Source organism: Lactuca saligna, chromosome 2 (assembly GCF_052625555.1).
Source record: "Lactuca saligna cultivar CGN05327 chromosome 2, ASM5262555v1, whole genome shotgun sequence".
Lineage (NCBI taxonomy): Eukaryota > Viridiplantae > Streptophyta > Magnoliopsida > Asterales > Asteraceae > Lactuca > Lactuca saligna.
The window spans coordinates 61,736,986-61,754,934 of NC_136418.1; the positions used below are offsets into that span (position 1 = coordinate 61,736,986).

Sequence of the window (17,949 nt, forward strand, 5' to 3'; positions counted from 1 at the left end):
CCCGAGTGGTTCGAGCCGCCTATCGATTGGATCTTCCAGCATAGCTTAGCCAGATCCACAACACTTTTCATGTTTCTCAATTGAGAAAGTGTTTGGTGGACGAGTCAGCAGTTGTACCCTTGGAGGATATTCAGGTTGATAGCAACCTGAATTATAGTGAGAGACCAGTTGGGATCTTAGATCGAAAGGCGAAGACCTTGAAGAACAAGGTGGTTCATTCGGTGAAGGTGCAGTGGCAGCACCGGAGGGGTTCAGAGTGGACATGGGAGGCGGAGGAGGAGATGAGGGAGCACTACCCAGAGTTGTTTTTGGAGACAGCAGACTTCGAGGACGAAGTCTAAGATAAGTGGGGGAGAACTGTAACGCCCCGTTCCTGGTACGTATTTATTTTTATTAAATGTTTCTTTTTGGAAGAGCTACTCGGCGAGTTGTACCCCTAACTCGTTGAGTAGAAATCGAGTTGGATGCGGGCTTTAAGTGATCTACTCGGCGAGTCCACGCCTGGACTCGGCGAGTAGGCCAGTCAGGAGGAAACTCTAATCCTTAGGGTTTGCACTCTATTTAAACGTCCTTATAGCCCCATCTTAGCCTCCATCACCCTCAGAGCATTCCTTATCGAAACCCTAGCCTCCATTGGTAAGTTTGAGTGATTGTTGCCTTGTGAAGGGACTTTTGGTGCACTTTTGAGTAAGTGGAAGAAGGGAGAGGTTGAAGAGGTCAAGGAAGGGGACTTAGATCCATAACACATTCATTTGTGTTCATCCATTCTGGTAATAAAGTTTCCATCTTGATTATTGATCTATTAGTTCTTGTTTGACCCTAAATTGTTGCTTCTAAGCCCTAAAACCCCAAATCCTTGTAGAGAAACCTTATGGTTGGGTTATACTTCAGATCTGGACTCTCATTACCTTCTAGAAGTGTTAAGTTTCAGTCATATTGGTGATTAAGGTCCCTCTTGAGCTTAGAACCTCATTAAGAGCTTAGTTTGGACATTTGAAGCCCCTAAAGCTATGCATGCACGTAAAGTTTGCAACTTTACGTGATAAGCATGCCCTAGAAGCTTAGATCTGTGGTTTGGAGTCGCTGCATGGCTCAAATCAGGTCTGTATGGAAAAAGGACTGAATGAACTCGACGAGTAGAATGTTGGACTCGGCGAGTCCTATGAAGATAGCCATGAACTCGGCGAGTTGGATGAGCAACTCGGCGAGTCCGATGAAGATTGTCTTAGACTCGATGAGTTGTTCTTCAACTCGACGAGTCGGATGCACTTGGACTTAGTATGTGTGCATCGAAGAAGAACGCGTCGAGTCTTCGCTAAGCTCGACGAGTAGAAACGGGTATAAAACTAGAACATATGGAAGGGACTCGGCGAGTTGGAGAGCCAACTTGGCGAGTCCGGTCAACCAGGAAGTTGACTTTGACCAGGAAGTTGACTTTGACCAGGGGTAAAATAGTCATTTTACCCTAAGATTAGTTATCAGTATTTGACTTAGTGTTTATGGAAATTGTAGCCAGGGAGTTCCGGTTCAGCAGTCAGGCGCTCAGCAAGCAGACGTTCAGCAGCTACTTCGAGGTGAGTTACCTTCTAGTAGCAGTGGGTCTAAGGCCATAATGCCGACGCACTAGTAGGAATTGTATGATTAGATGATTATCTCTGTGATATTCATCTAGGGTTGCTACAACCTGTGTTATGTTTATGTGTTTGCATGATATGATTGTAACACCCCCCTCTGGCACGTATCACAATATTGTCCGCTTTGGGCCACTCGGCACGAGGACTTCCCAGGGGGTCACCCATCCCGGTACTACTCCCGCCCGAGCACGCTTAATTGCAGAGTTCTTATGGGATCTGCTGCCGTCACGGCTTTAAAACGCGTTGTGATAGGGAAGGTATCCACACCCCTTATAAGGAATGCTTAGTTCTCCTTCCCAGCCGATGTGGGATCAGATCTAACCCACTTTCACCCCCCATTATATGGTTCGACGTCCCCGTCGAACACATCTACCCGTGCCCTAGCTCTGATACCATTTGTAACACCCCCCTCTGGCACATATCACAATATTGTCCGCTTTGGGCCACTCGGCACGAGGACTTCCCAGGGGGTCACCCATCCCGGTACTACTCCCGCCCGAGCACGCTTAACTGCAGAGTTCTTATGGGATCTGCTGCCCTCACGGCTTTAAAACGCGTTGTGATAGGGAAGGTATCCACACCCCTTATAAGGAATACTTAGTTCTCCTTCCCAGCCGATGTGGGATCAGATCTAACCCACTTTAACTTGAAACGACCCAAAAATACGACCCAAAAATTTTTATTTTTAATATAATCAAAACTGTAATCAGAGTATCGTATAATGAAACCATGCGTGATGTAATCCAAAACATAATAAAATACTGAGCGGAAAACTGTATCATGTTACATCAAATCAAAAAACTAAATCAATCCCAGGCTAAAGCTGAGGCGGTGGTGTGTGCGATGCCGTCATCCCGAGCTCTTCCCTTTGCTTGCGGAAGTACCTGAAACCAAAACTGAAACTGTAAGCACGAAGCTTAGTGAGCTCCCCCAAAATACCACATACCATACAACAACAATATCATATAAACACATATCGGGCCTTGCCCACTGCATCGGGACGAAGCCCGGAAACTGCATCGGACCGAAGTCCGGAACTGACTGGGACCTTGTCCCCTGCATCGGACCAAGGTCCGGAACTAACTGCATCGGACCGAAGTCCGGAACTGACTGGGACCTTGTCCCATGCATCGGACCGAAGTCCGGAACTAACTGCATCGGACCGAAGTCCAGAACTGGCTGCATCGGACCGAAGTCCGGAACTGACTGCATCGGACCGATGTCCGGAACTAACTGCATCGGACCGAAGTCCGGAACTGAGCATAGCATAGCATATCATAACAACTAGCATGAACACATATATTGCATACTACATCGGGCCGTAGCCCAGAACACATAATGCATAACACATAACACATAGCTCACAAATCCTGTCTGAGCCACGAAGGCATCAAACATACTAACTACTGCATCGGATCAAGTCCGGAAACTACTGCTAACTGGACGGGCCGGCATTGTGGCCTTAGACCCGTCCCTAATGGAAGGAAACTCACCTCGTAAACTGGCGGCTGAGTGTGTGTCTCTGAAAGCTAACGGCTGCTGCTCCTGAATCTCCTCGGCTACAAGTCCATGAACACACTCAATCAAATACTAAACACTGCACTTGGGGTAAAATGACTCTTTTACCCTTGGTCAAAGTCAACTTACTTTTGGGGCTGACTCGCCGAGTTGGGCCGCCCAACTCGCCGAGTCTCACTCTCACTTCCAACTCATACTCACTGCGACTCGTCGAGTGTGGCATCGACTCGACGAGTACCCTCTTGATCCAAAAACTCAGACAATCTTCATCCGACTCGCCGAGTCGTATGAACAGACTCGACGAGTTGTTCTTGATCCTAAGGAGATTGCCTTGGACTCGCCGAGTTGTATGAACAACTCGTCGAGTCCCTCCATCAGTGAGTCAACCCTCAACTCGCTGAGTCCACTCTCTAACTCACTGGGTGCACTCAGCACTGCTAAAACAAAGGAATCGGGGACTCGCGACCCGAATCGCCGAGTCGCTCATCCCGACTCGCCGAGTCGCTGCCATGCAGCTAGTTTTTACTCGATTTCTCTTGAATCCAACACATGCAAATGATAGATCTGGGTCCAATAAGCTGTTTTACCACGTAAAGTTTCCAACTTTACGTGCACAACCTCATGAATAAGGTAAATAAGGCTAAAAGATGCACAAAATGAGTAGATCCATGGCTAATATGCAATGTAACTCCAAAAAGACAGTAGATCTGGGCTCTACAACACCCCAACATTCAGATCCAAAGGTATTTCGACTTATTAAGACATTCATGCAAACATAAGGCTTGGAACAAACATCAAATAGCTCTTAGAAGAGCTCTAATGGAAGTTTAAAGCATATAACAAGAAGGGAACTCCGAAAATACCTCAATAAACTCAGATTTGCCCTTGGATCTTTGCACTACAACTCGTTTCCTTGCTTCTTTCTTCTTCTCCTTCTTCACACCTTCACAAAAATGGCACCAAATCACTTATAAGCTCTCAAGGGAGGATTAGGGTTCTCTCACTGTGTTCTCAGGGTGAAAGTGGCGAGAATGAGGCTATAATGTGGTTTAAATAGTGGGCAAACCCGGGGATTTAGGGTTTCACCCAGACGGACGGACTCGCCGAGTCCGGGATATGGACTCGCCGAGTCCCCGGCTCCCGCGTGCACAAAATATGCGACCCAACTCGGCGAGTCAGGCTAGAACTCGCCGAGTCCCTCTTGAAAACTTAGACAATTAACAATTAATTAACATACCGGGAACGGGTCGTTACAATTCTCCCCCACTTGGCTCAGACTTCGTCCTCGAAGTCTGCTACGGCTGGATCTGCGAATAACTCCGGGTAGTGCGTTCTCATCTCTTCCTCAGCCTCCCACGTCCATTCAGATCCCTTCCGGTGCTGCCACTGCACCTTCACTAGCTGAATGGCCTTGTTCCTCAAGGTCTTGATCTTCCGATCCAGGATCGCGAACGGCCTCTCAATATAATTCAGGCTGCTATCAACCTGAATATCTTCTAGGGGAACGACTGCTGACTCATCCACCAAACACTTTCTCAACTGCGACACGTGGAAAGTGTTGTGGATCTGACTAAGCTCCTCAGGAAGATCTAACCGATAAGCAACCCGACCCACCCGGGCCATAACCCTGAAAGGACCAATAAATCTGGGGCCCAGCTTGCCCCTCTTCCGGAACCTGATGACACCTTTCCAAGGTGAGACTTTCAGAAGAACCATATCTCCCACCTGGAACTCCAAGTCCGAACGCCTCCTGTCAGCGTAGCTCTTCTGCCGACTCTGCGCAGTCTGCAGCCTACTACGGACCTGCTGGATCAACTCAGTCGTCTTGAGCACCACTTCGGTGCTCCCGATGACTCGCTGACCGACCTCGCCCCAGCAAATCGGGGTCCTACACTTCCTACCATACAACATCTCAAAAGGAGGTCGATCAATACTCGCATGGTAACTGTTGTTATACGAGAATTCCGCTAACGGAAGATACATATCCCAACTGCCCCCAAAATCTAGAACACATGCCCTAAGCATGTCCTCAAGAGTCTGAATCGTCCTCTCGCTCTGCCCGTCAGTCTGAGGGTGGAAAGCGGTGCTAAAATGAAGACGAGTACACATCTCGTCGTGGAACCGCTTCCAGAATCTGGAGGTGAAACGAACATCTCGGTCTGACACCACCGATACCGGCACTCCATGACGTGCCACTATCTCTCGCACGTAGATATCGGCTAACTTTTCCACCGATATACTCTCCTGGATCGGGATAAAATGGGCACTCTTCGTCAACCGATCCACCACTACCCATATCGAATCCACTCCACGTGCGGTCCTGGGAAGTTTGGTGATAAAATCCATGGTGATATCCTCCCATTTCCACACGGGAATGTCCAACGGCTGCATCTTGCCGTGAGGTCTCTGGTGCTCCGCCTTGACCTTCCGGCAGGTCAAGCATCTCTCAACGTACCAAGCGACGTCCCGCTTCATGCAGGGCCACCAATAATCAGGTCAAAGATCTCGATACATCTTCGTCGCCCCTGGGTGGATAGAAAATCGAGACTTATGAGTCTCGTCCATCAATACCTGCCGTACTCCACCCCAGTACGGTACCCACACCCTACCATGAAGCGTCAACAAACCCCGACTATCGTAATCAAACGATGCTACTCGACCCACTATCCTCTCACATTTCTGCCTCTCCTCCTTGAGGCCCTCCACCTGAGCCTCCTTGATCCGCTCCAACAGCGGAGTGATCACTGTCATCCTCATGCACAGATCCCTGATAGGGGCCGCCGACACTTTGCGGCTTAGGGCGTCGGCCACCACGCTGCGGCCTCTCGCCCTGAATCACTAACTCTCCCCCACTGGGAGTGCGAACCCTCACTAGCTGGAGCTCACAATCAATCACCGCCCCATTGGGGCTTAGCCAATCCATGCCCACGATAACTTTATTCCCTCGTAGGGGAATAGGAACCAGGTCCACTGAAAACTGCTCATCGAATATCTGAAGAGAACACCCTCTATGCACTCTGCCGACCCTCACGGTCCTATCATCTGCTATCTCAACCTCTAACGGACAATCCAGCTCCCCTGGAGCTCTGCTAAATTTCTTGCTAAGCGCAAGCGATACAAATGATCGGGTAGCTCCCGAATCGAACAATACCAAAGCAGGAATGCCGTTCACCAAGAACGACCCTAAATAAAGCATATCATCAAGAAATATACAAACGATAACAATAATAATCAAAAGGTGAAGGAAAGATACCTACCCGTCACCACATCAGGAGTCGCTCGCGCCTCCTCTGCTGTCATCTGAAACGCCCGGCTCTTCGCTGCTGGTGCATCAGATCGGCCCTGCCGGCCATCTGTAATCCTCAAGGTGGCAGGGGCAGGTGCAACCACCTTCCCTGCTGCAGCTAGACTGGGACACTGGGACTTTTTATGTCCCCTCTGATTGCACTGAAAGCAAATCAGGTCTGATGCTAAAACCGCAGTAGCAGGGGCCGTACAATCCCTGCTCATATGCCCAATCCGACCGCACTTGTAGCAGCCGGAACTCCCTGCCTTGCACGCCCCCTCGTGCATCCTCCCACACTTGCCACACCGACCGTGGCTCTACTGACTCCTGGACCCGTGATCTGAAACCTTGGGCTTTTTGCCCGCACTACCTGAACCCGAAACCGCCTCCGGTTTCCTCTTCCTCTCCATCTCGAGATCAATCTCCCTCTCCCTGGCTCTAGCAATCATGTCGTCCAGCGTTTTACAACTGGACCGGCTCACAAACATGCGGATATCACTCCGCAACATCTCGTGATAACGGGCCTTCTTCATCTCCTCATCGGCTGCATACTGAGGAACAAGAAGAGCCCTCTCCCTGAACTTGGCGGTGATCTCCGCCACTGACTCGGTAGTTTGAGTAAGATCTTGGAACTCCCTGGCTAGCTGCTGCACCTCAATGACCGGTGCAAACTCCGCCCTGAACCTGGTAGAGAAATCAGTCCAGGTCATAGTATCCAACGCCGCATCATCCCCGATGGCGTGTCCGACCTCCTCCCACCAATCCCGTGCCCTGTCCTTCAGTAGACAGGACGCCAATCTGACCTTGTCCCCCTCGGGACACCTGCTGGTGCGGAAGGCGTTGGCCACATCCGCCAACCATCTAGTACTCGCTATGGGGTCCCGCGCCCCATGATAGTCTGGAGCTCCGCACGCCCTGAACTCCCTGAATGTAAGAGTGCGCGACCCCATCACGGCCGCCATCTCAGCCCGGAAAGTACTCAGTCTCTCATCCATCATCTCTAAAATACCCTCCTTGATCGAACCGAAGATCACAGGAGTCTGCTCCAATATGATGCGGGTAACCTCAGAAGAAAGGAACTCTCTGGTCTGCTCATCCATCTGCCCGACCTCCGGGCCTGATCCCGATCCTGATCCCCCTCTGGCATCTGAGCTGCCGCCTGCTGGTCTCGGACGCAAAACTACCATTCTGAAACATATCATAACAACATCAGAACATTGAAATATCTCAAGGGATCATGACACTGCTACTAGCTTCCTGGTCTTGTCTTGGCCTTCCTTGATTCGAGTACGGATCCTCTGCTTTCAGTAGTACGGGCCCATACTACCTTCCACATCTATCCGTACTTTCCTCAAGAACTGCCTTGACTCCACCAAGTCACTTCTACTACTGCTATTCTCTGCTACTCTCATCCTAGGCTTGCCCTAGGAAAATCTCAGGCTCAACACAACTGGTCCTCAGCTGCTGAAGGTTTCCTCATAACGCCAATTAGCCATTACCTAAACACCATCACATGTGATGAGGATCAGATAATCCTTCGAGTAAAAGACCCGTCCCTATAACGGTTGGACTCAAACAAGAGCTGCGCAATAGGGCCAGTTCCAGTACTCTGAGATTATTCACTCCTAGTCACATGTGGTGTGACGTGTTCACCTAATGGCTAACTCCCATCACTCGGAACCCCACTAAGCACAAAGCAAGCAGCATTCGGACACGGAAAACAGACTCAAGCAAACTATTCTCGTAACAAGAAACTGCACTAGCATAAGATGCTAAGCTCCTGCTATCAGGCATAACCTAATCAGGCTATCCTACTGCTGTCTACTCAGTACTAGCATGCAATACTCATAAAGCTGTAACACATAAGCAGGCACATAAGGCATTCTCCTAAATCCTTAGTCCTATACTAGCGTGCTGTTCTACTAAAACTGAAATTGAACAAATAACTTGTATGGGTAATTTGGGAGTACTTACTTGAGCTCGGCTGACCGCATGCACACACCTCTATCTTGTTTAAAAAGATTCTTCCTTTCTAAGTACTTTCAAATTCTTTTTATACAACGTTTTTATTTTAATAAAATCTTTCATTTCCCTTAGTTTGAGTTCAGATACACCCGGAAGTGTATCCGAATCCCTCAAACCAGGGCTCTGATACCAACTTGAAACGACCCAAAAATTTTTGTTTTTAATATAATCAAAACTGTAATCAGAGTATCGTATAATGAAACCATGCGTGATGTAATCCAAAACATAATAAAATACTGAGCGGAAAACTGTATCATGTTACATCAAATCAAACAACTAAATCAATCCCAGGCTAAAGCTGAGGCGGTGGTGTGTGCGATGCCGTCATCCCGAGCTCTTCCCTTTGCTTGCGGAAGTACCTGAAACCAAAACTGAAACTGTAAGCACGAAGCTTAGTGAGCTCCCCCAAAATACCACATACCATACAACAACAATATCATATAAACACATATCGGGCCTTGCCCACTGCATCGGGACGAAGCCCGGAAACTGCATCGGACCGAAGTCCGGAACTGACTGGGACCTTGTCCCCTGCATCGGACCAAGGTCCGGAACTAACTGCATCGGACCGAAGTCCGGAACTATCTGGGACCTTGTCCCCTGCATCGGACCAAGGTCCGGAACTAACTGCATCGGACCGAAGTCCGGAACTGACTGGGACCTTGTCCCCTGCATCGGACCGAAGTCCGGAACTAACTGCATCGGACCGAAGTCCGGAACTGGCTGCATCGGACCGAAGTCCGGAACTGACTGCATCGGACCGATGTCCGGAACTAACTGCATCGGACCGAAGTCCGGAACTGAGCATAGCATAGCATATCATAACAACTAGCATGAACACATATATTGCATACTACATCGGGCCGTAGCCCAGAACACATAATGCATAACACATAACACATAGCTCACAAATCCTGTCTGAGCCACGAAGGCATCAAACATACTAACTACTGCATCGGATCAAGTCCGGAAACTACTGCTAACTGGACGGGCCGGCATTGTGGCCTTAGACCCGTCCCTAATGGAAGGAAACTCACCTCGTAAACTGGCGGCTGAGTGTGTGTCTCTGAAAGCTAACGGCTGCTGCTCCTGAATCTCCTCGGCTACAAGTCCATGAACACACTCAATCAAATACTAAACACTGCACTTGGGGTAAAATGACTCTTTTACCCTTGGTCAAAGTCAACTTACTTTTGGGGCTGACTCGCCGAGTTGGGCCGCCCAACTCGCCGAGTCTCACTCTCACTTCCAACTCATACTCACTGCGACTCGTCGAGTGTGGCATCGACTCGACGAGTACCCTCTTGATCCAAAAACTCAGACAATCTTCATCCGACTCGCCGAGTCGTATGAACAGACTCGACGAGTTGTTCTTGATCCTAAGGAGATTGCCTTGGACTCGCCGAGTTGTATGAACAACTCGTCGAGTCCCTCCATCAGTGAGTCAACCCTCAACTCGCTGAGTCCACTCTCTAACTCACTGGGTGCACTCAGCACTGCTAAAACAAAGGAATCGGGGACTCGCGACCCGAATCGCCGAGTCGCTCATCCCGACTCGCCGAGTCGCTGCCATGCAGCTAGTTTTTACTCGATTTCTCTTGAATCCAACACATGCAAATGATAGATCTGGGTCCAATAAGCTGTTTTACCACGTAAAGTTTCCAACTTTACGTGCACAACCTCATGAATAAGGTAAATAAGGCTAAAAGATGCACAAAATGAGTAGATCCATGGCTAATATGCAATGTAACTCCAAAAAGACAGTAGATCTGGGCTCTACAACACCCCAACATTCAGATCCAAAGGTATTTCGACTTATTAAGACATTCATGCAAACATAAGGCTTGGAACAAACATCAAATAGCTCTTAGAAGAGCTCTAATGGAAGTTTAAAGCATATAACAAGAAGGGAACTCCGAAAATACCTCAATAAACTCAGATTTGCCCTTGGATCTTTGCACTACAACTCGTTTCCTTGCTTCTTTCTTCTTCTCCTTCTTCACACCTTCACAAAAATGGCACCAAATCACTTATAAGCTCTCAAGGGAGGATTAGGGTTCTCTCACTGTGTTCTCAGGGTGAAAGTGGCGAGAATGAGGCTATAATGTGGTTTAAATAGTGGGCAAACCCGGGGATTTAGGGTTTCACCCAGACGGACGGACTCGCCGAGTCCGGGATATGGACTCGCCGAGTCCCCGGCTCCCGCGTGCACAAAATATGCGACCCAACTCGGCGAGTCAGGCTAGAACTCGCCGAGTCCCTCTTGAAAACTTAGACAATTAACAATTAATTAACATACCGGGAACGGGTCGTTACAATGATGCTATGTGCTAGTGATAATAGGGGAGATAGTCCCCAGTTACTGGTCGATAGGGCCGAAGGGGTAGTCATGCCCAGCCATGCTAAATAGATTATGTGATACGTGTTATGTGGTAGTGGTAGGGGGTGAAATAGTCCCAAGTATCCGGTCGAAAGGACCGAAGGGGAGACCAACACCCAGATATGCTAGTCAGTATCCGGTCGAAAGGACCGAAGGGGAGACCAGCACCCAGATATGCTAGTCAGTATCCGGTCGAAAGGACCGAAGGGGAGACCAGCACCTAGATATGCTAGTCAGTATCCGGTCGAAAGGACCGAAGGGGAGACCAGCACCTAGATATGCTAGTCAGTATCCGGTCGAGAGGACCGAAGGGGTAGGTCGGGCACCCAGATATGCCTGACAATATTTGTATGTTATGTGGTTATTTGGTATGCGGTACGATGGGGGAACTCACTAAGCTTCGTGCTTACGGTTTTTAGTTGTTGTGTCAGGTACCTCTTCAACCAAGGGAAGGAGCTGGCGTGGTAGCGGCATATCACACACACGCTCTTGTTTTCCCGCACTATGAGACATTCTGGGATTTGTACTCTGATATTATTGTGATTTACGTTCTGGTTTACAAACGCAAGGCATGTTTTATTAAATGATACGGTCGAATGATATTTTGTTACAAACGTTTTTGCAAATCACTTAATTAAAAATGAAATTTTTGGCGCATAATTTTTGGGATGTTACAAGTTCATGGTCGTAATCCTCTTCACGACCGCAAACCCTCCGTAAGTGATGAACTCGAGTGAAAACCTGCTTTCCCTGATTCATTCAAGTCCCGGTAACATTCCTAACCCAAAAGGCAAGTGTTTTTCCAACACTATAAATATTGGTTTCGCTAATAAAATACACATATGTATTTAATTGTTATTAGGATCCCGTTAAGCGCCGCGTGCATCAATCCGAGGGTCTTCATTTCCAGTTTCATTGTCCAACATTTCACGCAACCAACTGTGAGTTCATACCCCTATACTTTTATGTTTTTAATGTTTCAGGGGGAGAATACAAGTCGAACACAAATAATCTGTGAATTATACAAAAGGATTTCTAAGCACTTAAAACTGATCCAATGAATATAGTCATACGGTTTCCAATTTTCATAGAATACTTAGATATTTTATCCCTTTTGCATTATGATGAGCATAAGGGACGTTTCGACTTACTACTAAATTGCATAGATTTCAGATCAATTCATGAACCGAATACATAATATTTATGTAAACTATAATAGGTATAGTTTGGGGTTTCAAAATACAACATTACAAAGTTAGAGTTTATACATTGTTAAACATATAAACTATGACAGACTTAGTTTATGATATTCTCGGGTAACAAGGATACTTTAGTACATAATTTTTTAAGTATAATTATTACTCTATAAAGTATACACACGGGTTAATACAATATAATTATTACTCTATAAATTATACACACGTGTTTCACAATCTGCCCATGCTCAATGATGGGTTGCATTTCCTTCCGAGGAGGGTATGCAGGAAGAGAAGGTCTTCACAATTAGTTGACTGATGAAAATAGTTTTTTTTGGAGACAAAGGTTTCGAGGAAAGAGGCGTCTAAGATAGATGAGGTTATATTAACCCATTTCATTTGCCATAAATGAAAGCTAAAGTTGGTGAGGGTGAAGAAGCTTAAACTAACGAGCCAGACATGAGAGTTGTATACCATGCCAACACGAGGCGGGGGAAGTAGTGACTCTTCCAAATATACATATGAGGTAGTGGTTATGTTTTCCAACAAGCCCAAACAAACGAACCCAATAGTAGCGGTGGTGGTGATCGACGATAGTGGCAGTGGATTTGGTTAATGGAAATAGTAAAGCAACCATATATTTAATTAAACAATTTTATGTAATAGATTAATATGTAATAAATAATAAATAAATCAAAAAATAAATAAATAAGGGCAAAGTGATCTTTTTATGACTAGAGGGATGAAGTGTGTTAGTTTTAAACTAAGAAGAGATGGTTCAAGTTAAATTTTGAAAATAAGGGTTAAGCGTGTGTTTTGACACATGTTCACATTTTACCCTTATGACTGTTTGAAATTGTACATCTTTTACCCTTATGATCGGTTGTAATAAGGGTAAAATATGAACAATTTCAAATAATTCAGGGGTAAATCAAGCAAGAAAAAAAATTCAATGACTAGATATGAACAAAGTTGAAAGTCTATTACCCTTTCAAATCATTACCCTTTATCTCCGTTTTCTTTATTTTAATAAAAAAAAAATAGTTTTATTCTCTTTTTATCATGTGTCGTCTTATTTTATGTCATGCTACTTATCAACTTATTGATTCTCCATTTCAAATTTCAAAGTTTAAATTTCTTACTCTAATAAATCAAATTAATAACATTAAAATAAAAATTAAAATTAAATTAATACATATTATAAGGTGATATAATTTCACGTATTTATTTCAATCAATGATTATAATTTTATATAACTAAATTTTTTTTCTTAATTAATAATTTATTTAAAATAGTTGACTAATAATTTTAAACTTTTATTATAAAATTTTAATTAATTTTATATATAATTTCACGTATTTGTTTTAATCAATGATTATAATTTTATATAACAATTTTTTTTCTTAATTAATAATTTATTTAAAATAATTGGTTAATAATTTTAAGAGTAAATTTCTATGGTTTGGTCAAAGTTGCATTTTTGGTCCCTATTTTTTTTTTTTTGCACTCGGATCGTCCTTATGGTTTGATTTTGTTGCATTTTTCGTCTTAATGGTTTGGTCAAAATTGCACATTTGGTTCCTAACTTTATGTATGTAAGAGACGAAAAACGCAACAAAATCAAACCACAGAGACGATCCGAGTGAAAAAAAAAAAGTTACTTACCAAACGTGCAATTTTAACCAAACCATAAGAACGATTTCAGTAATTTTCTTTAATTTTAAATTTTTGTTATAAAAATTTAATTAATTTTATATCCTTCATTTTCACGGATTATAACTATTCGAAAATATTACACGGACTATACCCTATATATGAAAATATTACATTATCGTTTGGTTATTATAAATATACGAAAATATTGTGTTGACATATTTAATAGTCGCAGTAGGTGACAATTTAAGGGTCGGGCCCAGGAGAAAGCAAATCGGATCGAAGGAAAGGGGAATGAAGAAAGCCGGAGCCGATAAGAAGAGGGTCCGGCGATCCTCCGCTGCCGTACAAAATGGTGGCAACCGATATTCCGGCAGTGATACTCCTCCTAGGGTTAGTTATCACTTCTTTCCGTTTCTACCACACATGCAAACACAGTAACCGATTGTTGTCATATGATCAGTTGAATTGGATATACAAGGAACACATCTTTGTCAATTCTTCAGCATTTCGTAATTTTCTTTTTTGAAGGAAGCAATACTCAATTGCGATGTTTTTTTGAATTTTATACAGCATATGTAGGTGTAATTTTACCAATTTTTTTTTTCTTCAAGTAACCTTCTACATTTCTAAATTCGCTTCCGTTTTCTTCAATTTGGTACTTCGTTTCTTTTTCGCTGAAAATCGAATTGTTTTGTTTATCTCAAAGAGATCCTAATCGAAGATTAACAATGCCATAAAGCTTTGATTCTGTGTTCTATTGATTGAATGATTGCTCTTGATGTCTGAAAAGGCGTTGCGTCGTCGTATGTATGAAAATTCAATTACACTAACAGCTGCGAACGCCAATTCATCATGTACTCTGGATTATAAGAAACCTTTGATGGAGAGAGCTTGAAAACCCAAGTTCAAACAATAAGATCCGACTTAACTCAAATCAAATTGATAGGTGAATGAATTTTACTGAACCTGAAATCAACTCACAGATACTAGTTCAAAGATGCCTAAAATGTAGTTGTAAACATGGATTCACCCTCTTAACCTTTATGCATAAGAAGAGAGACATGAAAATGAACATCTACACAATATACTTTTTCTTATTCTTGTTATGATCTATTTATGTAACTGAAATGCAGAAACAAGCGAACAAGAAGGATGCTTTTCAATTGTTTGCTGAGAAAGTGAGAGATCATAAGGAGTTGGTATCAAGGTGGGCTGTGTTGCAGGAAACCCGAGTTGAGTACTTCAGGGGAAAAGACTTTGTTGGGTTTTTGAGAAATCATTCAGAGCTCAAAGACATTTTAGGGTCTGATAGGCATTTAGAAGTAGAAGATATTGCAGATGAATTGCTTAACAAGAATCTTTTGGTTCGTTGTGATCGTGTGGTGAAAACAGTGCGCCCTGGAAAGAGAAAATTGTCAACATGGCCTGCTCATTTAGAGATATATCCTGTAAGTTCTTTTTATCACTTTAATGTCACATGTTCATACTTTTTCTTTTGATTTGAATGTGCAAAAGACAGAAATGCACTTCATTAACTTGTTTATTACATCATTCTCCTTTCATTTCTTCCTATTAATAAAGCTACCTAGTTTTCATCTCTATTCTTTATCTTTCTACTAAAAATGACATGACACACAAAGTATACATCAGACAGAATAGAAAAGCAAATGAAGTTAAGTGTAATAGATTACAAACATATTAAAATATCAAATTACTTTTGATGAATGATAATTGATATGATTATGTCCTATACCATAAATATAATTTTATATATCTGCAAGGAATATTTGGATATAAATAGATAAGTTAATGATCATATTACTTTTTCAAAAAGTTTATATTAAACTCTTGACACCATTAATCCCTACATAAACCAGATTACTTATCTGCCCTTGAGGTTTTATCTTTTGTTTTGTTTGTTTTCAGGATCAGGAGTTCTCAGATAATGATGCGTTTTTTGCATGGACATTTGTAAACAAGCGACCACTATGGCAAACACTTCTGTCATTATCATGGCCTGTTTTGACCCTTGCAATCTGCTTATTCCCAATATACCCTCATCAGGCAAAGCTGCTTATACTCTACTCATGTGCTGGTGTACTACTCCTTATACTTTGCCTTCTCTTGGGTAAGCCTATCATTCCTGAAAATAAAGATAGGGTTATTTTCGTCATTCTATGTGACATAATTTACACGAGATATAAGGGCTGGACACTGAACATGCTTTTGAGGGATATTTTCGATTATGAGGATGAGAAGGGCATTTACATCATTTGCACTGACAAGAGATCAAGAGTGATTTTCTGTCCTACCATTACAAATTTATATTTTTGAAAAAAAAATGTCTTTTATTTGAAAAGTGTTCTTGTTATATACTCAACATACAACTTGCATATCTTAATCTATGTAAACTAAATATTTATAGAGTAAAATTACATTTTTGGTCCTTGAGTACTGCTGATTTCTGAAAATTTTGGTCCCCAAAAAGTTTTCCCTTTCTGTTTTTGTCCTTTGAGGTTTTTGTAACATTTTTGGTGCCGATTTCAAGTAAAATGACTAAATTACCCTTTTATGATTTTTTCACAAATAATTTTTTTTATTTAACTTAACATTTACGTTATTCTTATTTGGCTTTGAGGGGAGGGATGGAGTGGGGATGGTGGGCCCTAAATAATATCATAATCATTTAAATTTAAAGTAAACAACAAGTATCTATAAAAAGAAATCAGGGCAATAGTCATTTTACTTGGAACATGGACCAAAAACGTTAAAAAAACCCTCAAACAAGGACCAAAATTCCAAAAAGCCAGATATACTCAAGGACCAAAAATGTAACTTACCTATTTACAAATAATGATAATAAAAACATGGGTTAATCTCATAAAAGACCTTATATTTTTATGTTTTTTCCGGATTAAACCTCATCTTTATTTTTTTTCATAAAAAAGAGCTTATATTTTTTCAGAAAAAAAAACCTTTTTTTTTTTTTTTTTTTCAAAAAATGACTAAAAGGGCCAAATTGGAAGAAATGAAAAAATGCAAGGTCTTTTACATGTAAAAAATAAAGTTGAGGTTTAATCCGAAAAAAACACAAAATATAAGGTCTTTTATGAGATTAACCCTAAAAACATTTCATATTTTGCTGAATTGATTTTTCGCATATTATCCGGTGGAGATTGATTTGCTGCATTAAACCTAATCGACTAAATATCTTTGACACTACCTTTTTGGATGGAACAAGACACTGTTATTTTTTGTCCCAATCCCAGTCTGTTATGTTATGACTTATGAGATTTGACTAGTTAATATTTTGTTTTGTTTTTTTAATGAATTTTAGTGAGAGCTTTAATATTTGGTACCGGATGGATTTTACTCGGGAAGCGGATCTGGATTTTTCCCAATATTCTTGCGGAGGAAGCAACGCTTGGAGAACTGTTCCGATTTTGGCCCAAGAAAGATGAAGAGGAAAACCCTAAGCTTACAGCAAGGCTTTTCTTTGCTGTCGTGGCTATTTTTGTCATTTTACTTTTAAGGCATCATGCACCCGATGAGGCAGCTAGAGCCAGGTCTTCATCCTAAACTCCGTTCTTTATATAACAATAACAACATCCTACTTTCAACTCTTCCACTTATGTATGTGTATTTGTTCCATCACAGGTATCAGAAGAGGGTTTACAACATCATCGATGATGTCATCGAGTGGGACCCGCGCTTGGCTTTGTCGGGGATGATGGATGGCAAGCCATCAGAGGAGGTTAATGTCACTGAAACTGAAACTGAGAACAATTTTACAGATGGTGGTGATGACAAAGATATGTACAATCATGAAATCCCTAACCAAGAAATGTAATAGGTTTTGAAAAAGGGTATGTTATGGGTATGAATTTTGGATTTATATTATCAAGAGTGTAGAATTTATATGAATTAAACTTTGAGAATAAAGCGAATTCTTAGAAAGGGGTCACATTGAATAGTGTCGGATTAAAGCAGATAATCTGCTTTTTTTTTTTTTTTTTTTTTTTTTTCTATCTTTTGAAAAATTTCGAAGTAGTTGATGTATTGAATTTGACGAGTCGACTACATTATTAAAATGATAAGTTACTTTTTTTTTTTTTGGTTAAAATGATTTAGGAATGCGTAAACATGAACAACATTTTGGATGACTTTTTACTCGTTCGACTTGAGTTTGTTATTTAACCTACAAGATTAAGTAAGTATACATGAAATAGGGGTTGGCTAAATGGACATCCCATT

At 42.6% G+C, this 17,949-nt stretch overlaps 1 protein-coding gene across 1 annotated transcript; it reads left to right on the forward strand.

Annotated features, from left to right (window-relative positions):
* Positions 1-13,910: 13,910 nt before the first annotated feature.
* On the forward strand, positions 13,911-17,652 carry LOC145031031 (translocation protein SEC62-like). The gene is made up of 5 exons (XM_078979482.1): positions 13,911-14,085; positions 14,829-15,143; positions 15,622-15,823; positions 17,033-17,261; positions 17,353-17,652. The coding sequence occupies exons 1-5, from the start codon at positions 13,987-13,989 to the stop codon at positions 17,543-17,545; spliced, it is 1,038 nt and encodes a 345-aa protein (XP_078835608.1). The 5' UTR covers positions 13,911-13,986; the 3' UTR covers positions 17,546-17,652.
* Positions 17,653-17,949: the final 297 nt, after the last annotated feature.